General features: G+C 41.9%; 2 protein-coding genes across 6 annotated transcripts in view; one reads left to right on the forward strand and one right to left on the reverse strand.

Annotated features, from left to right (window-relative positions):
- Window positions 1–2313, forward strand: part of TBCE (tubulin folding cofactor E) — a 30684-nt gene extending 28371 nt beyond the window's left edge. For 2 of the 3 annotated variants that reach the window (XM_066617003.1, XM_066616995.1), the window contains exon 16: window positions 1694–2113. In XM_066617003.1, the coding sequence (XP_066473100.1) occupies window positions 1694–1890 (197 nt within the window). In that variant the 3' untranslated portion in view covers window positions 1891–2113. Of the gene's footprint in view, window positions 1–1693 lie in introns of all 3 variants that reach the window. The other variant, XM_066617012.1, reaches the window with a different exon arrangement.
- Window positions 920–26743, reverse strand: part of B3GALNT2 (beta-1,3-N-acetylgalactosaminyltransferase 2) — a 35948-nt gene continuing 10124 nt past the window's right edge. Inside the window, exons 5-12 of one of the 3 annotated variants that reach the window (XM_066617039.1) lie at window positions 22176–22271; window positions 13640–13750; window positions 11080–11158; window positions 9681–9864; window positions 8267–8392; window positions 5382–5541; window positions 4778–4834; window positions 920–3383 (exon numbers count right to left, since the gene is read on the reverse strand). In XM_066617039.1, the coding sequence (XP_066473136.1) occupies window positions 3249–3383; window positions 4778–4834; window positions 5382–5541; window positions 8267–8392; window positions 9681–9864; window positions 11080–11158; window positions 13640–13750; window positions 22176–22271 (948 nt within the window). In that variant the 3' untranslated portion in view covers window positions 920–3248. The remainder of the gene's footprint in view (window positions 3384–4777; window positions 4835–5381; window positions 5542–8266; window positions 8393–9680; window positions 9865–11079; window positions 11159–13639; window positions 13751–22175; window positions 22272–26743) is intronic. The other 2 variants (XM_066617023.1, XM_066617032.1) reach the window with 2 other exon arrangements.

Here is a 26743-nt window from a genome sequence, read left to right on the forward strand (position 1 = left end):
TTCCGCTGGGCCTCTGTTACTGTTGTTTTAAGCAGCCTCCATGCACTCTGGAGAGATTGGACTCTTTTTACCTTCCCTTTCAACCTCCTTCTAACCAGCCTCCTCATTTGAGGGTAGTCCGCTAGTCGGATGTCAGGGGTTTTTGTGAGAACTTGTTTGCTTCTGGCTTGCAGATGCTAAGTATGGGAGGGAGGAATCTTATTTAGTGGTACATAGCTTTTATTCTATAGATGCAAATACAGGTCATTTCTCCTTATCCCCTAGGGTTCCATTCCAGAACCCCTAGTGGATAAAAAAATAAGTGGAAAAATAGATTTAAAGACCCACTTCCAGGTTTCTTGCCCCTCCATTGCTCCTAATAAGGTCGTGTCTCAACATCTACAGGGGTTTGATTCTGGGATTCCCTGCTGGTACCATAAAATGTGTTAAATAAAAGCCGTTTCAAAAAAATTTAACACGTGCATCCCTTTGCAATTATAGTTTAAAAACAGCTTTTCTTACTGTTGTAGAGAGACAGTCAGCAATTAGAAATGCAAAGGACCGCTTGGCTTTGCCTGGCTCAGCTGAAGAATGGAATGATCACTTGCATGACTGTCTCTCTTCAACAGTAAGAAAAGCAGTTTTTAAAACTGATTTTAAAGAGATGTATTTTCCCCTTCTCCAGGGTTCAGCACATTCCTTCCCATTTGCAGTGGCCATTCATGTTGAGTCAAATCCATGTAAAAAAAATCCATGTATGACAAGGTTGGACCTGTAATAGATGCAAAGCCCATCATATTTTACATTGGAGTTCTTAGAGAAACGTGATGCCATCTAGTTCATTCTTACATTAAGATTTGTAGTATAATCAAATTTCTTGAATGAAGCACATGAAAATTGTATTTTAGAAAGGATTTATTCTAAAATAAAAATCACATTTATCACAAGTTGCATAAAATGATACAGCTTTTCCAAAAAGTTAATAGAAAAATAGTTACCTAGGTACATTTCATGACAATAGAGGAGTAACTCACTATTGCTGTGCCTTCAGATAAAGCTTTAAAATAAATGGGGGGGAGGGGGAGAGAATTACCCCAAACAGCCAATAACTTGGATTGCTTAACTTTCAAATAGAGATTTTGTGTACAATAACTTAGGCTGCAATCCTAACCACACTTTCCTGAGAGTAAGCTCCACTGAACAAAATAGGACTTACTTCTGAGTAGAACTGGTTAGGATTGTGCCCTTACTCATTCAAATCTCATTATAAAAATACACCTTCCCTGTTCACATGTATTGGTTCATAATACAAGCACATAAAGCTACTGGCAATCTGGAACTAACTACCATTTGCAGATTCGGGGACTTCAATTTATGAAGTCCTAGAATTGACATTCATTTTCTCTAGAGGAAAGGGCTTTACTCCTAGTGTTAAATTACAAAAGGGTAAATTCCACAGACTAAGTCCTGAAGGTCACTTAGGTCAGTCAGCATGTTGTATACATGAACTGGAAACACCTCCAATTTGGTTTAGAGTTATAATTTTGTTGTCTTGCTTTATTTATTATTACTACCTTAATATCAAATTGAAGGGATGCGAGTTGCAAGAGCCTCAACCAAATCTACTTTGATGTCAGTGTTGTGTGCTGGAACTTAAGGTGTAAATGCATCAAATGATAACTTGTGGTTGAACTGTTTTCTTCATTCTGTACAGATTCTATGACTATTCAGAAGGTCAAAGGATTGCTGTATCGGCTACTTAAAATCCCAGGTTCAGAACTGAAATTATCCTATGAAAGTGCTAAAGTAAGCTCAAGTTCAGTTATGCAACAATACATTAATTCAGACTTAATTCAGAATACAACTTGTCATGTTGCTAAAGATCAACATTGCACTCTACCACACTATTGAATGAATTGATTCATTTAAAGGAAGGTGGGCAACACCATTTTGGGCATTGTTCAGCTCCCTTTGAATAGATGGGTTTGGCCCTAAATCTTGGTAAAAGATATACAAGTTTAAAATGCCTTATGTCTTAATCTTTCTTATCCTAGATGAAAGGCAAAGAATTTGAACTGGACAATGACCTAAAGCCCTTGCAGTTTTACTCTGTTGAAAACAATGACTGTATTCTAGTAAGATGGTAACTGTTGCTTTTAACGTGGCTCTGGAAGAGTACTACAGGCTGCTAGAAGACCATTAAGAGTGGACTTTTTAAAAAACACTGTATATATAATCTGGAAGAACCTTGATTTCAAAAAAGCAGAAAAGCTCCTGCCTAGACAAACTCCTACTTCCTGCACTTTGAATTAATAAATTTTTTTTTGAAAATGACATGCCTCATTGAAAAAAGGAAAGCTTTAAGGTAACCAGTTTATTCCGTGGTTTGTGCTACACTGGTAATGTATAGAAGCCAGTGGGGTTTTCACTAACCCCCATCTCATTATACAGATAATCACAACAAAAAAGCTAGAACATTAAAAACTGAGGTATTCTTACTGGTGACCCAACCAGCAATTGGCTTTTACAAGCAAGTATGATGCGACTGCTTTATTAGAAAGAGACGCAGACTGCTCCTTTGCTCATCATTTCCTGCAAGAAAAGATGTGCTGCCCTCACCCTACTGTGTTTCAAGGCTATTAGAATGTTCATGAGACCAGCATTCAGCACCTTGCCTGAATCTGGCACACAAGCTACACTGCACTGCAGAGTAGCATCACTCAGATTCCATAAACAAGCCCCATGTATCTTATCTGCCCCACCTGATTGACCTCTGTAGTGAAAGCATGGTATCATAGAACTGCAGGGTTTTTACAGTAGCATAGCTGCCTTCCTGAGCCTAGTCCCAAGTCCTTCCTCTTTTTTACATTACTGCATAAGAGGTCAAGTTTGTCTACATTTGTAGTTAACTTAAATAACCAACTCCTTGATAAGGAAATTGCTTTAGACATTTGGCTTTGTAAAACTATTAGAATGCTGAAAATGGTCAGAATCCCTTTTAAAAAGGTAAAGGGATGTGCAAACATTGCTCTAAGGGCTACTTTATAGAGGACAAATTACCTACATTGAAGATACTCCTGTGAAAAATGTGTGATTCCCATACATTCCTCACTACCCATGATAAGTAACAAACTACATGGGAAGGTATGTAGAAATGTCATGGGAGAAGCTGCTTTTTCTCTTCGACTTCTAATGCATAACTGAAAACTTCTCCAAAGTGTTTTCTGTACAGTTGTTCAGTCTTCTGATGACACTATAGTCTGTCTTCGTCATCTTTCTTCACATTTACAGGGATCTCCACACAGTTCCTTAATTCTCCAGAGTTCTGTGAGTTCCTCTGGAGAATACTGAGGAGAGGACAGCATACCACTCTCGCATGACTTCTCACACAACCAGAGATTATCCTGTTTAAAATAAATTATTTCAGTGGTTCTTTAAGGAAAGGGAGATTTCTCCACTAAGTTACTTTAAGGCTGGTGCCTCCCTCCCTGATGACAAGAGAATGAAACATTTGGACTCCTGGACAGCCACAAGTAGAAAAGATTTTCTTACAAGATTTTTGGGTTGGCATTTCCCAGGAAACATTATCAAACATTACAGTACTGGTAGCTCTTGATTTGTGCAGACTTAGTTTACCTGTTTTCAACATTGTCAGTCATACTAATACCGGAAATGCATTTTGCACTGGCTCCTTTGAAAATACAGATCGGCTTCCCACACTCCCATGTATTTAGTCAGCAAGACAGGCACATGGGACGTTTGGCTGACTTTTCTCTACAAACCCATGTCAGGTTAGGGAGGTTCTTTTGGAGAGTGACAATTTTTCAGTAGTTCATCTTTAGTTAATATTGTTTGCACTAACTAGCAGCTATTCTCCACAGTTTCAAAATAAGAGCTCTTGGCACTACCTGGAAAGTAACTTAACTATCTTCACCAGTTAAGATCTCCTCAACCTTAACATGATAGCATTAGAGGGCAAAACAGACCTCTCTAGTGGCCCAATTCTGGAGACCAGCACTAGGTGTCACATGCCAAAAAGGACCCAGCCAGTGCCAAGAGGATGCCACCTAGGGTTAAGTAGCACCCCAGCTTTTTTGGGGGGAGAGGCATTCCCAGGTCCATCGTCTCTGTCAGGCTGAAAAGCCTGACACAGTGCTTTTCCAGTCTCATTGGAGTTTCTCAATTTTTGAGGAGGAACTACATGTAGCAACACATTTCATTTTTATTAAAAGAAAAAAACACAACCATTTGGAAGTAAAAAATTTGGTTTCATAGTTTTTTGGAGGCTAAGCTAAAGATTAAGTTAAGTGGAATAAGGCTGAAAGAAGAGTTTGGAAACCGCAGTAAGTCCTTGCAGGGGAAGGAGGCAGCGGGGGCGGGGGGAAGGCAGAGACATGATCCACAGGATAGCATCGCTCAGGGGGCTGTAGACTGGGATGCATGCGCCAGTCCCTGCAGCAGCCTGTCAGGAGTGCAGGGAGCCCTGCATGAGTGTATTCAGGGCTTCCCAGACTTCTAAAAGTGAAAGGGGAGCGATCACTTTCGGTTTTGCAGAGGTGGAGCATGATCACTCCACTTTCACTTTTAGAAGGCTGGGGAGCCCTGCAGACACTTGCGCAGGGCTCCCCACACCCCCAACAGGCTGCTGCAGGGACGGGCGGGTGCATCCCAGTCCCTGCAGCCCCCTGTGCTGCCTTCCCCCCTGCCCCCACCCCTTAAGGGGAAAGAGGCCAGGGCCCCCAGTTTGAATAGCACTGAATTAGACAATAGAATAAAAGTTATTTTGGTAAAAACATACCTGATATCGTTTTGGCCCAATGGCTGCCATCCAAATACCCATACTCACATCTTCACCCTATGTGCATGCAATAAAAAAAACAGAAGGCACAAGGAGAAAAAATTCAGAAAATCTCAAAGTCAACTCAAAGTTGGAAATAAAACTAGCTGCCCACCTGCTTCACAAATTCTATTTGCACTGTTATTTATAAGCTAGCCAACCTGCTGAAGTCAGATACTTAAAACATGGATGGCAGGGTAACAGAAGCAGAATTGGAGAAATTTCTGTAAAATTAGAAAGCACAAACTGAATGTAATACTGTGGAGGTTCAATTTAAAGCCCCACATGCTTGCTTCCTTCCACATGTGTGAGGGTCTCCACATGTCAATTTTGGATAGAACTCCTGTTAATATTTATATCAATGGGGATGTTCTTGCAAATTTTGCGTGTGCCTAATTTACACATAACATAAGGAGCTCTGGGACTGGGCTACCTATCTCCAGCCAGCTCCTCTCAGTCTTAATACTAGAATGGTAAGCATGTGTAGTCCAATTACTGAAGATGAAATGCAATTTTCCTCCACCCCATTGTCATCCCTCCTGACAAAGTACAGTACTTCGAGTACCTGATATATCTTCAGTCTTTCTGAATTGCTTGCAAGCCATTCTACAATGTCTTTGGAAATAACATAACCAGACCCACAAGCAAAGGCTGGGTATGCAGGACTTGGATATTCCAGTTCTTGCCACTTTCCAGTCCGGTCGACTGCCCAATTCAATCTGAAACTGAAAACCAAAATTATCAAGTAAAGTTTTTTGAAAATGATATTGTAGTATCTTCATAGAGGCCACATGTATTTGCTGGTATTTCTGACCCTGCTGTCACCCCTTGATTTTTTTTCTTCTTTCTCCTGTACCCTAGAATATACAAGACTATTTCACTATTTCAGCATCTCTTCTTCACGGGGGTCAAGTTCCAAGCTACACTAATAAAGCAACATTAACTTCATCTGAATCGATATATCCATACCATGCCACCTGGGATATTTTAAAAGTATTCTATCAGAACACCATTTTATACTAACATTACACCATGCATACTTGACTATCCAGGCAGCCTGGAGGTCTCCTTGGGGTAAGGGAACATTTGTTCAATTGCCCTGAGGTAAGTCCAGCAGCCACTATAGGTCAGTCAACTTGGACCTGTGCCACTCAATTAGCTGGCAGGTGGATCAGACCCAGGAAGGGGGTTAGGATTCAGTGGGTACCACTGCTACTGACCTGCCCCCTTCCTGGGTTCAATCCACCCTTGCTGCCCTGTTGCATCTCCTCCTTCTTCATCTTCTCCTCCTTCTTCATCTAAAGAGAAGATGTTTCAGACCTCATTGATAAATTAAAGATCAATAAGTCTCTGGGCCCTGATGGCATCCACCCAAGAGTTATTAAGGAATTGAAGAATGAAGTTGCAGATTTCTTGACTAAGGTATGCAACTTGTCCCTCAAAACGGCCACGGTGCCAGAAGATTGGAGGATAGCAAATGTCACGCCTATTTTTAAAAAGGGAAAGGGGGAACCCGGGAAACTATAGGCCGGTCAGCCTAACATCCATACTGGGTAAGATGGTGGAATGCCTCATCAAAAATAGAATCTCAAAACACATAGATGAACAGGCCTTGCTGAGGGAGAAGCAGCATAGCTTCTGTAAGGGTAAGTCTTGCCTCACGAACCTTATAGAATTCTTTGAAAAGGTCAACAGGCATGTGGATGTGGGAGAACCCGTAGACATTATATATCTGGACTTTCAGAAGGCGTTTGACACGGTCCCTCACCAATGGCTACTGAAAAAAACTCCAGTCAGGGAATTAGAGGACAGGTCCTCTCATGGATTGAGAACTGGTTGGAGGCCAGGAAGCAGAGAGTGAGTGTCAATGGGCAATTTTCACAATGGAGAGAGGTGAAAAGCGGTGTGCCCCAAGGATCTGTCCTGGGACCGGTGCTTTTCAACGTCTTCATAAATGATCTGGAGACAGGGTTGAGCAGTGAAGTGGCTAAGTTTGCAGACGACACCAAACTTTTCCGAGTGGTGAAGACCAGAAGTGATTGTGAGGAGCTCTAGAAGGATCTCTCCAGACTGGCAGAATGGGCAGCAAAATGGCAGATGCTCTTCAATGTCAATAAGTGTAAAGTCATGCACAATGGGGCAAAAAATCAAAACTTTAGATATAGGCTGATGGGTTCTGAGCTGTCTGTGACAGATCAGGAGAGAGATCTTGGGGTGGTGGTGGACAGGTCGATGAAAGTGTCAACCCAATGTGCGGCGGCAGTGAAGAAGGCCAATTCTATGCTTGGGATCATTAGGAAGGGTATTGAGAACAAAACGGCTAGTATTATAATGCCGTTGTACAAATCTATGGTAAGGCCACACCTGGAGTATTGTGTCCAGTTCTGGTTGCCGCATCTCAAAAAAGACATAGTGGAAATGGAAAAGGTGCAAAAGAGAGCGACTAAGATGATTACGGGGCTGGGGCACCTTCCTTATGAGGAAAGGCTACGGCGTTTGGGCCTCTTCAGCCTAGAAAAGAGACGCCTGAGGGGGGACATGATTGAGACATACAAAATTATGCAGGGGATGGACCGAGTGGATAGGGAGATGCTCTTTACACTCTCACATAATACCAGAACCAGGGGACATCCACTAAAATTGAGTGTTGGGCGGGTTAGGACAAAAGAAAATATTTCTTTACTCAGCGTGTGGTCGGTCTGTGGAACTCCTTGCCACAGGATGTGGTGCTGGCGTCTGGCCTAGACGCCTTTAAAAGGGGATTGGACAAGTTTCTGGAGGAAAAATCCATTATGGGGTACAAGCCATGATGCGCAACCTCCTGATTTTAGAAATGGGTTATGTCAGAATGCCAGGTGCAAGGGAGGGCACCAGGATGAGGTCTCTTGTTATCTGGTGTGCTCCCTGGGGCATTTGGTGGGCCGCTGTGAGATACAGGAGGCTGGACTGGGTGGGCCTATGGCCTGATCCAGTGGAGCTGTTCTTATGTTCTTAACCTTTGTGTGGGCTTACCTGCTACAGCAGGCATCCACTATCCACTGCCATGCAGATCTTGCCACTCACTGCTTGCAAAGCACTGGTACTGTCAAATTGGACAGCCATAAGGGGTTTACACCAGTTGAACACTTGTTTCAGTGGTTTAAAGGCCCTTTGGGATTGGGCTGTCGGTTACATTAGATATGTCTGGAGAGTTAGGATTACATTTTCCCCCTCTTTGGGATCCTCTTCAGTGCTAATGGAAGAATTCAAGAACCATACTGCACATGTGCACAAATGCATGTTCTTAGAGATATGTTTCCCAAGCAGCTGTATGTTGTGGTTAACACTAAAAATTCAGACCAATGGTGATTCTTGCTTCATCCTTTGAAAAGTATATTTTAAACATATTTAGCAAAGGAATTGGCTTCTTCACTGGTTTTTATTCTTCTTAACAACTACACAAAAACTTACTTTCCCCACCAAGTATTTGGTCTGCCCAAGTTTTTCAGCTCTATTCTGTTGAAGACAGCCTCCAAGTCTATGTAGCAGTCATCATCTGTCTTCAGTAATACATTGAAACTTGCTGCTTCTACTGTCCTGGAACCAAATCAAAAACAACGAGGCTATACCAGAGAAGTCTCTCTTAATATGCATTATATTGGTTTGCTCCGAAATCTCCACTGTAAAGAGTTGATACAGGTATGACCCAGATTACAATTTTAGAGCTCTGTTCACTTTTGACAGCTGTCTTAGATGAATGTTGGCAGATGCAGCTTTTGAGTTCCCTGTGGCATGAAAAGCTACACTGGCTGAAAGACCTTGTTTTATACAACTGCTAAAAGTACAGGAACTAAACAGTAACTAAAATCAAACAAATCCACAAAAACACAAACAAGGTTAACACACAGGAAGCTAACCTTCAGTCATCTGTGAGTATCTGCCCAAAAAGGCTGACCATACTGCTGGATCATGCATGTGCCAAGAGCTATGTACACATCCCAAAAGGATGAGCAATCAGACTCAAGCACACATCATCAAAATCCATTTCTGGAGAAAGTTTTTTAGGATAAAAGATCAGTCCCAAGATTACAGAACCTTTAATATTAACAATGTGATACAACTGAGCAATAGCCTCTTAGCAGTATAAAAAGCAAAGGCTTTAGCTAGCAAACAATCCCAAATATAAAGAATCCCAACTATATTTTAATATTTCTGTAAGCAGTGATACAGCAACAACAGTGAGTAACCCATCCTGATGTTGGGAAGAAGAAGGTGGTATTCTTGCATACAGCTCTGATGCTATTTGTCTCTTTTTCAAGTGTAAATAGAGGTGCATGGGACAAAACAAGCCTTCAATCTTTAAAGAATTTTAAGAAAACAAAATAATCTTTAAAAGGTGCTTAGAGACTGCCTGTTAAAATGTACAGGGGCTTGAACATGCACTAGAATTGCACAGCAAGGAGTAAACAGCTACTAAGCACGTAGAAAGACTGAGAAAAAAATAACAGCATCAAAATTCAGAGTGATGAAAGTATGAGGGGTTTAGGAGAAGAAGAAATTGCTCATCTCTGCTGATATTACAGATAATATTCAATTGGCACTTGTGACACTGCCACACGGCAATCATGAAAGCAAGAGATGCATTAATTTGGGGGAAGAATTATATTTCCTCTGAAGTATAAAATGTTCATCAATTGCTGGGAAAAGTATGACTCCAGATGGAGGAGTGCAACCAGGAAGAAAGACACACATCCACTGAACTGAATTGCACAGAAAGGGCCTCATATTTCAAATCACATTTCTTTCAGACTTGCAAATATCCACAATATCAAGGCATTGATAACTGTACACCAGAAATAAGCCAGGCACATTTCCCCCAACCTACCACCGATAGAAATTTAGTAATTTGGATGGAACATTTCTGTAGGTGTCAACAACGTCAACAAAAACAATATCATCAAAAGTGTTGCTTTCTTCCTTCAATAAGGCATCCTCCTCTTCAAGTTTCCTTATATGATACACAAGCCTTTCAGGGCGACTCTGCAGGTTTTGTAAAAGAGCCTCTCCTTCTAAAAGGAAAGCAGGAGAAACTCTTAAGTGTTTTAATCGCATGCATGTCTATATGACAGTGATATAGAGACCTTATTCACTATGAGCACAATCCTAACCAGGTCTACTCAAAAGTAAGTCCTATTTTGTTCAATGGGGCTTACTCAGGAAAGTGTGGTTAGGATTGCAGCCTATGATCTATACACTCTTATCTGAAATTAAGTCCCACTGAACACAACGAAACTCAACTTATGGCTAGATGCATAGGATTGTGCTGTAATTTTCAAAAGCACTTAACTGAACATCAGTGCTAATTAGGCAGCAGCCAAGCAATTTGACACATTGGAGAAATACTAGGTTTGCATTTTTTAAATTACTTTGCAATAATGATCTCCTGAGAACTAAGAAAAGAAAAAATATTCTGAAAAATAAACAGTTGAAATTCTTAATATATAGCAATTTTCACTTTACTTCCCTACATATGGGAAGCAATTACCTTGCCACACTGAGGCCACAAAAGCCAGTTCTGAAGTTTCCTTTCTCCATTGTGAATGCTGGCAACTTAATCTTGGTAATCACAGGCACACTTGGGAGCTGGGATACTACACGCTTTTTGGGACGGAAGGAATCTTTGCATCAAATCCCCTGCTGACATAGGCAGTTCACAACTACTGATAAATTGCTATCCAGCCTCTGATTAAAGACCTTCAATGAAGAGTCTGCCCCTTCCAAGGCAGACTTTTTCCACGGCTGAACAGTTCTTAACATCAGGAAGTTCTTAATGTTTAACTGAAAACTCCCTTATTGTAGTTTAAACCCATTTGTCCTGGTCCTACCCTCCAGCACAACTGAGAACAAATCTGCTCCATCCACCACATAGCAGCTGTCAGATATTTGTATATAGTTATGTCACCTCTTAATAATCTCTTCTCCAACATAAACAGGTCTAACTCATTTTCTCATAGAACACAGCAGAACACAGTCTTCAGCCCCTTCACTTATTTAGCCAGTGCTATTTCCAGCTGGTAAGGACAACTGCATCAGCTACCAGGGAACCTAGAGGACCCAGGTCCTCCACACATTTGGTAGCCAACTGCAAGGTACACAGTCAATGAGATATAAAGGGTACCAAATTTATGCAGGTAGGCTCAACTACCTGTGTAAATTTAGAAACATCAGCACAGCCATATATGGATTTTACATTTAGGTGCTTCACTGAAGTTTTACATACTTACCTTGAATGGTGTAAATAAAGCCTCCAGCTATCCCCTCCACACCTTGCGTAAACTCATGTGGCAATGACCCTTCCCCAGCCTATTGCATAACATGATGAAAAAGAAAAAAAATTCAATTTTTAACAAGCATATTTACAGTACAAAACTTATGTTTTGAAACTGGTTTTACCATCATAATTTCCTCCCATTAAATGATTCAGAAAATACTCCAGACAACTCAGCAGGCTGGCAACCCTCAAACCAATTAAACGGTACAAACCTACACTGTTAATATTTGACTAATGGCCTTTTATAATGGACAAACATCATATGTGCCTTATACAAATTACTACTATTGCAAATCAGCACTATTCCTTATCCAGCAATTCTTTGGGGGCACAGCAGCTCTTCAACACAGCTGTTTGCAAAGACTATCTTGTTCATTTCAGCTCAAGGTGGATGCACAGACAGAACTGTCTCTCCACTGAAGTAAATGGAAAGCCCTGTTAGAAGAATGAGAGGTGTGCAGGTGAGAGTCTGTGCACTAACAGCCATGCCTAAGAGGACTAGGATGGTTCATGTTTCATGATCCTGTATGTATAGCATTCCTACATGAATGTATAGTCTACATGTTCCTGGTACCCTAAATTTAGTTTCACAAGCCACTCAGGCACTCTGTCTTCAGAAGTGCAGCCTATGTGATGCAAACACAATTGATCCAAGTAGTTTGTGAATCATTACATTAATGCCATAAAGACTGAATTATGCCAGGATAGCCATTCTTCTAGCAATGTTGAATTCCCCCAGAAGTCAATTTAATCCAGGACTTCTAAACTTAGAGAGAAATGATAGATGGCTCTACTATCAGCAAGAAAGGATGAACTGCTGGGTGTTTATGACTGAATTATTTTTGAATCTAGTACCAAAGGCAGAGTCTTGAAAAGCTTCTAGTTATCCAAATGGATTTGCTGCTCAAGAGACAGACTAGGAGGAAGATTCCATTGTCTTAAATACAAAAAAAAGTAGATATCCTTTATCCATGTAACTTTGGCCTTTTTTCTCCCAACAAACACCTAGATGCTACACTAAAGTAATGTGCTGCTGAAAGCACTAGCTGCAGATCTAGCTTGCACCCACCCTCTGAAACAGATAGAATTGCTACCTCCATCCTAATGTCACACTATTTTGCATTTCTCTACCTTTGCATAAGGTTGCCACTGGTAGGGAAACTCAGATCATCTTGATCAGCGCACAGGCAGGTTCAACTAGGGATTATAAAGTATGCAGGGACCAGTAAAGCTAAAAACATGGCTGTCATTTTTGCTAGGAGCCACTGTGGAAACTGGGTCCTAAGAAGAGTTTAAACAAGATCACCCCCAAAATGATCTCCCTTTAAGTCAAACCAATGCCATTTTGAGGGCATTTCCATTTAAAAACTTCAAACCTGGCAGCTTGTTAAGAGGTTTTTGCCATCCTGTTGCAATGACAGGACTGAATTTGGGGTTGTCATGATAATTGCGATGAGACAGTTTATTGCACTGTAATTAATACATATTGATTACTAATTGCTAGAAAAGCCTATTCCCTCTTCCCACCCCCCACCCACCAAATACTATTAAAAGACAAAGACTGTGTAGGAAGTATGAATGTGAGGAATTAGCCACACTAAAAAAAAAAAAAAGAAATCAGGACAACTACAGAACATAGACTCTAACACAGTTGACACTGTACTGGGGAAGGGGAATGGAGCCCACACAATTATATAACTACAAACATTTTGTTCTCAGAAGTTACAAATACATTGTATTTTTTTAAAAAGGAAAACATTTGTCTCCCATTTTATCAAATACCATTTTAATTTACCTCTACCAGGTTCTTCTTGGTCTTCAACTCAGAGAAAATTGTCCATGACAATTTGCTACTCTTCTACTTATCATTTTCAGAATGGGCAATCAGCAGCCGCCATAATACTCAAAACTTTGGTATAGTTCAGAACAATTTGTTATGAGGTAAAAATGTGACTCTATAAGGTGTTTTTTAAAAGTTTTATTCTTAGTTCAAGATGATGTTCCAAAAGCCCCAAAAGTGCCTTTGAAAGAATTGATAAGAAGCCACAAGGGATTATAAACATTAGCATTTCACTGGTAGAGATTATTTAAAATTGTTAATTCATAATTGTATAATTATGTATTATAATATTATAATTATTATAATAATAATTATGTATTATAAGAACTACACAACATTCTTGAAGAAAAAAAAATGACCCCAAGGCAAAGTTTGATTTCAAAAGAATAAAACAATACGTTTGATAACTAAGAGCCAAATCCTATCCAATTTTTCAATGCCGGTGCAACCATGCCAATGAGGTACGTGCTGCATCTTGTGGTGGGGAGGCAGTCACAGAGGCCTCTTCAAGGTATGGGAAAATTTGTTCCCTTACCCTGGGACTGCATTGCAGCTGCACCAGTGCTGGAAAGTTGGATAGGATTGGGCCCTTAGTTAAAAATAGGGCATGCTTAAAGGTTTACCAAAGTACTGCATTATTATAAACATTAAGATGTGGGAACAAAAGACAGACCGTAGTAATTCTGAAGACACCTCCACCATCATTCACCATCACTTTGTGAAGATTTCTAGAAACAAGTCCTTGCAGATCCTGGCTTTCCCACACAATAGTGCCTTCAAAACTCTGTCAAAATAGTTCATCACTTATCATTAACTTCATATCTATGTGAGCACACATCATACAACTGGATTTTCCAAATCTTTTAAGACTCTCAAGAGGGCAGAACGAACTTAAGAACATAAGAACAGCCCCACTGGATCAGGCCATAGGCCCATCTAGTCCAGCTTCCTTTATCTCACAGCGGCCCACCAAATGCCCCAGGGAGCACACCAGATAACAAGAGACCTCATCCTAGTGCCCTCCCTTGCATCTGGCATTCTGACATAGCCCATTTCTATAATCAGTAGGTTGCACATGCACATCATGGCTTGTAACCTGTGATGGATTTTTCTTCCAGAAACTTGTCCAATTCCCTTTTAAAGGCATCCAGGCCAGATGCCGTCACCCTATCCTGTGGCAAGGAGTTCCACAGACCAAGCACACGCTGAGTAAAGAGATTTTCTTTTGTGTGTTCTAACTCTCCCAGCACTCAATTTTAGTGGATGTCCCCTGGTTATGTGAGAGTGTAAAGAGCATCTCTCTATCCACTCTGTCCATCCCCTGCATAATTTTGTATGTCTCAATCATGTCCCCCCTGAGGCGCCTCTTTTCTAGGCTGAAGAGGCCCAAACGCCGTAGCCTTTCCTCATAAGGAAGGTGCCCCAGCCCAGTAATCATCTTAGTCGCTCTCTTTTGCACCTTTTCCATTTCCACTATATCCTTTTTGAGATGCGGGGACCAGAACTGGACACAATACTCCAGGTGTGGCCTTAACATCGATTTGTATAACGTTATATGTATAACGATTATGTATAACGGAGTATACAAATTAAACTTGAAGTATTACAGTTTAATTTTAATGTATATACCATTATCAATGCCAACAACTTCATAACACAAATATTGTATTTATAACAGAGTACAGAAAAACCATGGGTAAGATGAAACTTAGCAAATTCAATATTTTTAGCCTAACATATGTTCTTTACCAGGGATCATTAACATAATCTTCTACTGCAGTGACTCTCAAACTTTGGAGTGCCATGACCCACTTTATGCTCCATGATGGGTTTGATGCAATGCTCAGTGCTGTCCCAAAAAGCCTTACCTGAAGTCCCTGGAGGCTGGCCTCAGAATGCCTCCTGAACATGACAGGAAGTTGCAGAAACAAAGAGGACATAAACTAGAAGAAGCTTCTGGTCACGCCCTGAAGGCATTCTGAGGCCAGCGGAGTGGGTAATAGGCTGGCACAATCCAGAAGTGGCCTCCAGGGACTCCAGGTAAGGCTTTTGAGGGCGGCACTGAGCACTGAGTCATGACCCACCACACATCACATCATGACCCACTCACTGGTGGATCACAACTCACAGTTTGGAAAACACTGTTCTTCTGAAAGTTTTGATTAGATAAAGTTTTTTAAAGACTGTTATATAAGTTTAAACTGAGACAAATGGCAAAATACTGGAAATCTGTATTTTGCTAGTGGCAAAGTACATGAGAATGAAATGCATTTGCCTGGGAGTAAGATCAACTGCACTCAGTGAGACTTCTGAGAATATTAACGTGGTAAACAGAGCTTCCCTATATATACACAAAGTGTACTCCAGGTACATACACAATACAAAGCTAGGATTTAGTAGGACATGAATGAGTCTAAGGGAGTCACAGGCTTATAGTCCTGACTCCTCCTCTTACATACAAGAGAAGGAGTACAAGCGCTTTTATTTTCCCTTTAAAACAAACTATTTCTGCACTATGTACAAACTCAGGAAAACTGAGGCTTAATAAAAAATAATAATAATAACTTTATTTATACCCCGCCCTTCTCCCCAAAGGGACCCAATTAATTTTGGGTTTGCTAATTATAGTTAGAACAGAACAGGATATGAAATCAAAATCTATTTGAGTTCATACCAATGGGGTTGAACAAAAGCTTTGACTCTCCTCCTCTCATACATAAGAGAGGAGGGGGAATCACAGAAGCCTATGGTTTCCTTAAACCTAGGTATAACATTACATCTGAATCAGATAAATATCAAAAATGCAAACTGTTGGAACTCAGACATTTTTAAGGAATTGGATATAAAGGTGTTACCGTGGAAATTTTTTCACTGCTGTCTATAACCCTGTTCTTTCAAAATGACATGTATAAATCACGGGATTTCAATAGTCTCTTCCGAAAGTCTTGCTCCATTTAAATCTTAAACTAATTGACCTACACATTAGAGCACATTTCTGTTTTGTGCATATGAAAACAGTTTCTTCTGTTTTATGTAGTTGTTATATAGTGTTTTTAAAAAGCAAGGCAAAGAATATATACTTCAAGAAGCATTTTTACATTGAAAAATAAACTACATGAACTTGCTGTTAATAGAGCAGTATCAGAAAGGCTAGCAAAACTCCTCACTGTGCCTCTGCAGTATTTTGCTCAAGAATAGCACATTCTACCTGGCTACCATAGCTAAGTAATCAAAGTATTCAAGATCAGTGGTTCCCAAACTTTTTACCATCAGAACCCACTTTTCAAAATGACACTCTATTTGGACCCAACTAGCTATATGAAACTAAAAAAATAAGTTTACCAGCTGCTCAAGCCTCTGTTTTTATACTTTTTACTATGGTGGGGGGATGTTCTGGAGCATCCATGTTCATCAGATGGGACCATTCTGGTGGCTCGCATTCCCCTTTGCCTGGCCTTCAATAAGAACAGAAGCGAGTTTGCCTACTGACAACATGCTGATATACTGATGAGCTGACCCTAGGTGGCAGAGAGGAGTTGCCATGATGAGGAGCGTGGGAGGCGAAGGGCCAGAGAGAGGCCAGACCGTGAAGGAATCCAACTGGAAAGAGGAGTTCTATGAAAGACTAGAACTATTCAATTGTAAAAATCCCTATGGGGGTTTAGAACAGCCTGTCTATGTAAACCACCTTGGATTAAAGTCTGAGGAGAAATCTGACAACCAAAGAAAGGTGGTATATAAATACCTGCATAAATAAATAAATAAATAAATAAATAAATATTGGTGAGTAAATGAGCATATGTGGCTCGGTTTTGCTTTTCATAAGGCTCAATACATTTTCCTTTTCAGCTATAGTATCCGATTGTCAGTTTCATGACCCACTCGTCATGAAAATCCTACCCACTCGTGGGTTCAGATCCACAGTTTGGCAACCACTGTTCTAAATTATATCCCAATTTCCTCCAACTCTTTTTTCTCTGGCTGTAAGATTCTAACATGAGACTACTAGAAAATCTGTATATTAATGTATTTCATAATTGTTTAAAACATGAAATGTTTTAAAGCCATGAAATGACTGTTGTGATGGCATTGCAACAATCACGCTGCCACCACGAAGAAGGGACTTTTAATGTACCTGAAGGTAGTACGGGCCATCTGGAGGGTGTAGGGGGCTCAGAGCCCCCTTTGCATGCCTCCCCACTGCTCCGAAAGGCTCTTATCTCCACTTGCGACCAACTTCCGGGTTCACGATCACAAACGTTTAAAAAGTTCCTTCTTCGCTCCAGTGGCACAATTGCTGCAGTACTGCTGCCACTTCCCCCATAAAACTTACAAGATTCCCAACTCCCCTGTAGGAGTTTGGGAAACACTGGTTTAAAAGATTTTATTTCAACCTGGTTTTTTCTTCATCTGTAAAAAACCAGAGAGGACTCGGAGAGGAAGAAGAGAGAGGAACTGGGACAACTTCAAATGTTTTTTGTGAAACTTAACAGATCTGTGATTTTAAACATTGTATGCAAGCTTCCATTGAAATGAAGTGTTCCTTTTCCGACTGAAAAGCATATAAGCAAGTTTAGTTGAAGACCAATGCCACTGGTCTTCTTTTTCCAAGCTGATCAATAAAACCTCCCACCTAAAAGCGCTGAAAAAAACGCATTTGGGATTCATCCAAGACTATATCATAACTATGAGATTAATGAGGTTAAATGCCATGCTTATTGCAACCCAAGATACTTTACATTTATAGATGCAATTGAACAGGTGTATTGACATTGTGCAATTCTCTTTAAAATGTCCAGGAGTTCCAAGCCTCACCTGCCTATTTCTCATAAATAAATGCACAATAAACATGGCTGAGTCAGGGACAAATAAATTCTTGCTGAAACCTGAACTCAGAAATTTTATGTCTTCAGCTATTTTGTTGCAAGCTCCCATTCGTAATCATTGTGAAGCTTTCAAGAACAGAATCAATCTGGTCTGACAATGAAGTGATCCCAAATCCCACTCCCCATAATTCTTAAGGGTATCAAAAGGAAAGCTGTATTTCAACCCAGAAAATACATGGTCATTATCCACAGAGTGATCAATTTATTTTGCAATTTTTCTTTCATCTATTTCTCTCAAAATTTCAGTTAGCCTCAATAAAGTTCATAAATAAAGATTCACAGACAGATAAAATATTGACAATTTACATGATGCACTAATTATCTGAATAAAAACGTTTTTGTAGTATCTTCTGAATACCTGGGATGGTGGGCTGACATGGACATCCACAAAAAGTTGATTCCAACAGCGTGAAGGTACAAAAGGACTGACAGCCCCACCACCCAGTCACTTCATTGTTCACAAAAGAAAGCCTAAGCAAGGTCTCCATGGCCTACTCTTAGAAGGCAGGGAGGAGCAAACCTAAAGTATGTTAAGCCAGGCCTTTCAGACAGTCTTGCAATGAGGTGAATTGAGGCAGTCATCTCAGAGAGCAGATCATCAGGGCAGTGGCTACCTCACCACCACCCTACCTGGCTTACCTTACAGCGATGGTTTTCAAACTCTCCAGGAGTTTGAAACCCGCAGTAAGTTCTTGCAAGGGAGGGGAGGGAGGTAGTGGGGGCGGGAGGAAGGCAGCGATGCGATCCCCAGGATCGTGCCGCTCAGGGGGGCTGCAGGGACAGGGGTGCACCCACCAGTCCCTGCAGCAGCCTTCCTGGGATGCAGGGAGCCCTGCGCAAGTGCCTGCAGGGCTCCCCAGGTTAGGAAAGTGGAAGTGGAGCTATTGTGCTCTGCCTCCGCAAAACTGGAAGCAGAGCTCAATCGCTCAACTTTCACTTTCCCTGGCCTGGGAAGCCCTGCAGAGGCTTGCGCAGGGCTCCCCGCACCCCGGAAAGGCTGCTGCAGGGACTGGTGGGTGCACCCCAGTCCCTGCAGCCCCATCAGAAGTGAAAGTGGAGTGATCATGCTCCACTTTCAGTTTAGCGAAGGCGGGGTGTGATCGCCCCACTTTCACTTCGGAAGCATCGGGGAGCCCTGCAGACAGTTGTGCAGGGCTCCCTGCACCCCCAGGAGGCTGCAGGAGGCTGTGGTAAGTACAGCCAAGCCCCTGCAGCCCCCTGAGTGGCGCGATCCTGGGGATCGCGCCGCTGCCTCCTCCCTGCCTCCTGGTTGCCCCCATCCCTTAAGGGTAAAGAGGCCAGGACCCACAGGCTGGGGCATAGTGATGCCCCAGTCTGAAAACCTCTGCCTTACAGTGATCTCATATACTCAGCAGTGCAAATATCTACTCCTCTTCCTCATCTTGTATTTGAAGAGGAAAAGGAAGAGGAGTAACCAACAAAAATCCTGCAGGATGAAGGGGAGTGGGAGCATCAAACTGCCACTGTGTGCTGGCAGGCAAGAGGTTGCACGGGCAGCACTTGGCACCTCACTTTAGGTGCCCAAAGACCTTGGGCCATACCTGTTTGTGGGTAATCAGCATCCTTAACTGCAACAAGATGCTCACAGGCAGAATGTGATCTTCCCCAAATGCACACCCAAGCACAGATAGCGGCCCACCTCTGACTATATTCTGTAATTTCTGATCAGCCCCATTAAAATCTCATGAAGGAGTTCAAGACAAGGGTGGTAACTGCCAGATTCCCACTCTTCAGATTATTTTCTAGATTAATTCCAGTGACTAGCAGGACCTCTTCCTAATTTACACAGAGACAAATATTGTGTACGTGTTTGCCAATTTGTGCATACATGAAAGGGAGCCACAGACAATCCCAAGTCTCTCGCATGTATGTCTGTAAGATTTATGCATTTGCCACTTGCACATAACATGTTTTGCAGGTAGATGTTAAAGACTGTGTGTATTATTCATAAATATGTGATGTGTGAAGCAGTCTGAAGTAGACAGCATGCTATTTATTACAATTGACTGGTATTTTTAAAAAATCTATAAACCATCTTTTAAATAAAAGCTCAAGGTATTTAAACCCAGTAATTCAAATCATTTTTTAAAACATGTATCACTATTCTCAGCTCCTTTTCAAAAATCTGAATTACATAAATATATTTAACTATGTTTGATTTAATCAAACGCACACATTCTCTACTGGGCTCTGTCATATAGGAAAATATTAAATATCACCCTATTGATATAAATATTTACCATTCATCATGTTACTAAATTAAAACCTCAAACATATGCCTTCCCTCTACCATGTTCTCATCTGCTATCCTCTCTCTAACCCCCATTCTCAGAATCCAACACCTACTATACCACTGAAGCACAGCAGTTGTCACTCCTCCGACCAATGAGAAAGCTTTGAAGCTGTCCATTTACAACAATGCCTTTTGTGTCCAGAACTGGTACTCTGTAAGGCAAATTTCTACTCAATAGAATATAGTTTTCCACAGGAAAATTAATGTTGCTGTTCTCAAAAACCCTGGCACACATTTAAAATAGTTTTTAATTTAAAAGATTTTCATGTTTCTATATTCAAAACATGTACAAATGTACTGTACTAACATATTGGAATGCCACTAATACACATCAATTATTGTAAAAACATATTGTATTAAGAGCTTTTCTATTACACCAGTTTAGGGCACAATCCTAACTGGCAGTTATGCCGGCATAGGTGGCCCTGGAGGGTCGCAAACGAGCCGTAAAGCACGTTTGCACCTCCATGGGAGGGAGCCGCATCAGCGCATGTAGATGCGCCGACGTGTGGAGGCTGACAGACGCCCACGCCGACACAAGGCTCAAATGTAGGCGTGGTGGGGAGTGGAGAGGAGGCGGGAGGGGGCGTTTCTGGGCGGGGGATGGGTGGCCCTGGGGGCGGGCGCACATGGGCAGTTATGCCAGAGCCCAACCCCTGTCCCCAGGGTGAATGGAGCGGCTTCCAGCCGCTCAGCTCTCCTCTGACTTGCGCTACCTCTGGAGGTGGCGCAGGTCCGAGGAGACCCATTGGGGCCCGCAGCCCTTACCCAGGGGTAAGGGGAAGACCTTCCCCTTGCCTCTGGCTGAGCCGCTACAGCCAACAAACGTATGTTGGATGCAGCGCAAGCCTCCTGGCTTGCCTGCTCCAGCACAGGTTTAGATTGCGCCCTTAGTAATAAAGTTAGAGTGCAAATGAAGGAGATAATTCCACAGGAATTTCAGGAAGAGAGGTGGTTGTGTGGGAGACAAATAGCAAGATAAATAAAACAATGAATCCTTACACATGTAGAAGAAACCTTGTTTTAGTCAGTGGATAACCCTTTCTACCTTCTCACAACCTAAGAACACATTAGTGCTGTTCTCTTTGTAAAGGTTATAACTTGCTTTCTTTCTCCATGAGTAGTTCACAATCGGGATTTCAGTGGCACTACTATGGAGGAATTAACAAGAAACCAGAATGTGTAATGAGCCTACACTTGAGTGTCTTCCTACAAACACAGCAATGTGCATGCAAACAAGATGCCAAGTAATTCTGATTTCACAGCAATATAATAAAAACCCATACTCTACTTCTGATTTCATGTTAACTTGGACACAGAACTTGGTAATGTATGGCCCTAATAGTGAAATTACATGTCCGTTTCCCTTTTCTTGAACACATCTCTATTCACTGAAAACTCACTTACACAGTGTTAAGAAAACAACATTACTGCTTCTGATCTTGTTCATTCTCACTTCTGATGCTCATCTTAGGGCTAATATTCCAATTTTACAGATAAAAAATACATGGAACTCTGCTCTAGGACTCTCCGTAGTGCTAGAATTTTGAAGGTTCTAAGGTTCTCATGCTATTCTCTGGACCAGTCTATCCACTCTCCAATGTATTAGCAATACAGATCCAGAAAATTACGATATGCAATATAAAGATCTGCTAATGCTTCCTCTTTTCATCCCATGAACAAAGGTTGTCTTTACCAGTTTAAGCTTTTGCCTCTACACCAAGACCTGAGGACAATTCTCATGAAAGCTTGCAATGCTACCCCCCCCACACACACACATACATCATTATGATCTTAAGAAGATCTTAGCTACTGACAGAACAGCTGGATGAAAGCTTTAAACAGCAAAAATAAATGTATGCTAGTGCCTAATATTCAAGATATTATATATCACAATCTCAAAGCCATTAATAACCACAAGAAAAGACTGAACCAATTTGAATAGATGAAAAACAATCCATTGGAAAGATTTAAGTTTTATATACGCCCAATTTAGATGCTACACATACCTCAGGCAGAATGAACTGTTCTACAGGTTTGTACCAAAGTCTGTTCACTTGCACTCCACAGCTAGGTGGACTAAAACGAGCACTGAAGAGTGCCTCCTATGAAAACAACAAGCAACACATTTGTAAGCCATACAAGTCAACAACATTTGCTGGTTTGCAAAAGATACAAGAGTTTTAAAGGACAAGGGAGAACATGCAATCACTTGCATGCTTTTGATAAAATTCCAGCTTTTAAAGATTCCTTACCTCACAGTTGCTGAAGAACAGAAAACAAAGAGGCAAGGAAAACACTTTATGTTTACAACCTCCTATATCAAGCTCCATTATGTTTACAAGCTCCTATATTAAGATTTCAGGACTTCATCCAACTCCTTCCACACTTAAGGGAACCAATTTGGGAATAAAAATATGACAGGCCACGTATGATAAGAAGCATAGGGACATCTGCAAGGTCCATGGTATAGATATCTAAACCAAATTAAATGCATGCAAATTACCCATGGCCCTCCAGTTCAGGATATATTTTGAGTGCAACTTGAGGGAAATAGTCTACCCTTTCATTTAGAATATGTTGCCATAATACCAATCTTTAATCCAACAACACACAGCCTTTTATTTCACTTCAACATTCTGAAACTGGCTGTGGTAGTGAGTGGCAAGCAATCACACTCAAGGGCCCACAAATGCTGGCTTGACTTGCTAGCCAACTGTTCTTTGAGGTTGCCACTGCCCCTTTCTAACTTCTCTGGCACATGCAGAGGCTTCTCCCCTCATTTGTTCTGAGTTATGGACATGTAAGAACAGCAGGAGTCCCTCCCACTGCTCAGAAATGCCTCCTACTGTTTCTTAACTTTTCCAAACCAGAATAGAAGAGAGCTTGGTGGATCGAGATCTGTGTGCTGCTGAGTGCATCATTCAGCAACGTACCAGGAGCTCTCACCCCAGAAGGTAGAGATGTAGATTCGTGGACACCCACCCATACTGAATCAACCTATTTCTGCCCAGCCCACAGGTGTACACATTTCATTCCTGTTGTGTATATGCAATGTTGGGCAAAAATGGCGTGACATTCTTGAGATGTGAAAGAAATATATCAAGTGGTTCAGCCAAGTACCATGCCACAGACTCCAATAGTTTAACTATGATATGCAATGAACACCCTCTGCTAATGAAAATAGTTCAGTTCAAGTTCATTAAGCTTTAGCCTCAAACATTTGCACTGTGAAATTACAAAGTTGTGTGACAAGTTGCTTTCCACATTTATGACACAGAAGTACTCTCACAAAACTTTCCCAAATATCAAAGCTATTATGGGCTAGTTCAGACATAACAGAAAAGCATAATTTTGCATTATGTCTCAACCAGGAAACATACATTTATCTACTTTTTAGAAATATACTGGTATGCTAAAAATTAGATGGAAAATTATTTTTTGCAGTCTTCAATATTTATGCTGAAACTTAAATATGTGATGAGACTAACTGTTGAACAGCTAAGCAAATTGCACACAAAAAAATCAAGGAGGTGCTTTTTGACAATACAAGCAAAAGTGAAAGTAAGAAAACAGTTGAATCGGTTTGGCCAAAAATTCAAGAATGGCTTGGAATAGGTCAGAGAATGTGTGCGCGTGCATGCCTTAACTAGGAGATTGATGTTAGGTCTCAGGGAAAAAAAGATCATGTTCTATCACCTCCAGTGTCTCACTGAGAGAGTGCTCCCATATGGACCACCAGAGAGGACAGAGAATGGACCACCCACCCACAGTTAGGCTGTATGTGGTCCACAACAATTCCAATTAATTTTTTTCTGAGTGGTTCATGGGCTCCTAAAGGTTGGGAACCACTGCAGTAAAGCAATAGCTCCAGATGAAGCAAGCATGGAAACAAAGCCCTGCACTAGAGGAGAACAAGCAACTCACCCGGGAGCCTTAGATTGATCTACACAATGTAGATTGTAGATTATGTAGACCAGGGGTGCCCAAACCCCGGCCCGGGGGCCACTCGCAGCCCTTAGGGACTCACAATCTGGCCTGCAGGGAGCCCCCAGTCTCCAATGAGCATCTGGCCCTCCGGAGACTTGCTGGAGCCCATGCTGGCCTGACACAACTGCTCTCAGTGTGAAGATGACTGTTTGACCTCTCTCATGAGCTGTGGGACAAGGGTTCCCTCCACTGCTTGCTGTTTCACATCTGTGATGCAGCAGTGGCAGTGAAGGAAAGGCTAGCGTTGCTTTGTGCAAGTATTTTTATAGGCCTTGAGCTATTGCAAGACCTTCATTCATTTATACAAGTTCCATCTCTAATATATTCATTTATGTAAATTTATTCAAATTGGAAACGTAAATTAATTCAGCACCCAACACAGTGTCAGAGAGATGTGGCCCTCCTGCCAAAAAGTTTGGACACCCCTGATGTAGACTGATCTACATAAAAATTGTGAAAAAGATTGCAATCTACATAAAAAATTTAAGTTTGGAAGCCCCTTTCCTGTATTGCATGAAAATCCCCATTATTCCCTCATTTTTCCACATATTTTCCCCTGGAATGGACCTTTCTATCACCTCAGGAGCTGCTGTGATGCCTCAGCAACTTGAAGAGACTGCTAAGTCACTGTAACCTTGCTACTTTTGTGGTTGACCTTCTTCAGACTGGTAAACAAAGGACATGACTTTGAGCTAGCGCACTGGGCCATGAAGCCCTCCCCAAGAGCTCCAGCGATACTAACACCTAGCATCCAAATCCTAAGGTAAAGCCTGGCTAACAACCTCAGGTTATGAACCCATTTCTGTCCAGCCCACAGTTGAACACATTTGAACCCTGTTCCGTATATGCAACATTGGGCATAAATGGCCTAAGGGCGGTCACACACTCCCTCTTGGCACATTCACCATGGTTGATTTGGCTACAGCAGAGGTTCCCTAACAGGGACATCACAATTCCGCAACCAGGGAAGTCCAGTCACTGCCCCCTTATGGGGCATCACAATGTCATGGCAGTACCTCCAGGATTGTGATGCCAACGGCAAAAAAGGGTATCTTTACATTTAGCGGGGACAGCGCCAGACCTCTAGGGCTGCTCAAACTCCAGCCAGTGGACCACTTATGGCCCAGGGGCACTGCCCATCCCCTGGGGGACTCCCCCATCTCCAATGGGCACTCAAAATTCACCGCAGCCTGCACTGGCCCAATGCACGAGCTCTGTGTCTGGCTTTCCCTCGCTGCCTTGAGCTTCGCACTTGCAAAGCTCAGCAGTAGTGAATGAAAGATGAGCCCAGCACATGCGCAGGGCCTTTTATAGCGGGCCCGACTTTCCTTGCCTGGTCCATGAGCAGCATGCAGGCAGCAGGGGAAGACTGGACAGTAGGAAGCAGGAGAGCGCGCACAAAGGGGGGTGGGCACGCAGGCAGGCAGGAAGCAGCAGCAGCACCTGCCGCTGGAGGGCAACAGGGCAGGGGCACATGCCGCCCGCAGGAGGGAGGGAGGGAGGGAGGGAGGGTGGGTGGGCGGGCAGCAGCACATGCTGCCCAATGCGAGGAAGAGCAGGCAGGCAAGCACTCAAGTACCACCACAACCTTGGAGCAGCAGCAACTTAAAGATCCCCCCTTTCTCTGTGATATGGAGGTCAGCAAAACACCTTACACCTGTCTAATTATGTAATTGTGTCAAGAGTCTCTTTCTTTTATAGCAGGGGTGCCCAAACCCTAGCCCTGGGGCCACTTGTGGCCCTCGAGGCCTCTCAATGCCCCCAGTCTACAATAAGCCTCTGGCCCTCCAGAGATTTGTTGGAGCCCACTCCAGCCCGACGCAACTGCTCTCGGCATGAGGGCGACTGTTTGACCTCTCCTGTGAGCTGTGGGATGAGGGCTCCCTCCACTGCTTGCTGTTTCACGTCTGTGATGCAGTAGCGGCAGCAAAGAAAATGCCAGCTTTGCTTTGTGCAAGGCCTTTTATAGGCCTTGAGCTATTGCAAGACGTTCATTTATTCATATAAGTTCATCTTTAATATATTCATTTATGTAAATTTATTCAAAATTTAAATGTAAATTAATTTCCCCCCCCCCCCCGGCCACAGCACAGTGTCAGAGAGATGATGTGGCCCTCCTGCCAAAAACTTTGGACACCTCTGTTTTATAGCAAAGACATGAGGCTGCTAAAAGATCACAGAAGAATATTCTTCTAAAGGCTTACTTCAGAATAAAAGATGAAGAAATATTACTTTAAGAGTCAATAAAATTAGCAGACAACCCTACTCAATTTACCTCCCTTGTTTTGCTACCAAAATTTCTTCTTTGACATTAATGCATATCTTAATCAACTCCCTCAATATACTGTGCACCATCGTTATGCAATATTTGTTTTTCCTCTTTACTTCTTTAACTTGCATCCATCCCCAGCAATACTATCTGATAATTTCTAATTGCCCAAGAATACAGACATACATAAGACCTTTATTGGCATAGATAACGGAAATACAGAACAACAAACAAACAAACATCCAGAACACACAAACACACACAAAACAATAAAATAAAACAATCATAATCATCCAATACCCCCAACCCAAGAATATC

The sequence above is a fragment of the Tiliqua scincoides genome, chromosome 1, assembly GCF_035046505.1.
Source record: "Tiliqua scincoides isolate rTilSci1 chromosome 1, rTilSci1.hap2, whole genome shotgun sequence".
NCBI lineage: Eukaryota > Metazoa > Chordata > Lepidosauria > Squamata > Scincidae > Tiliqua > Tiliqua scincoides.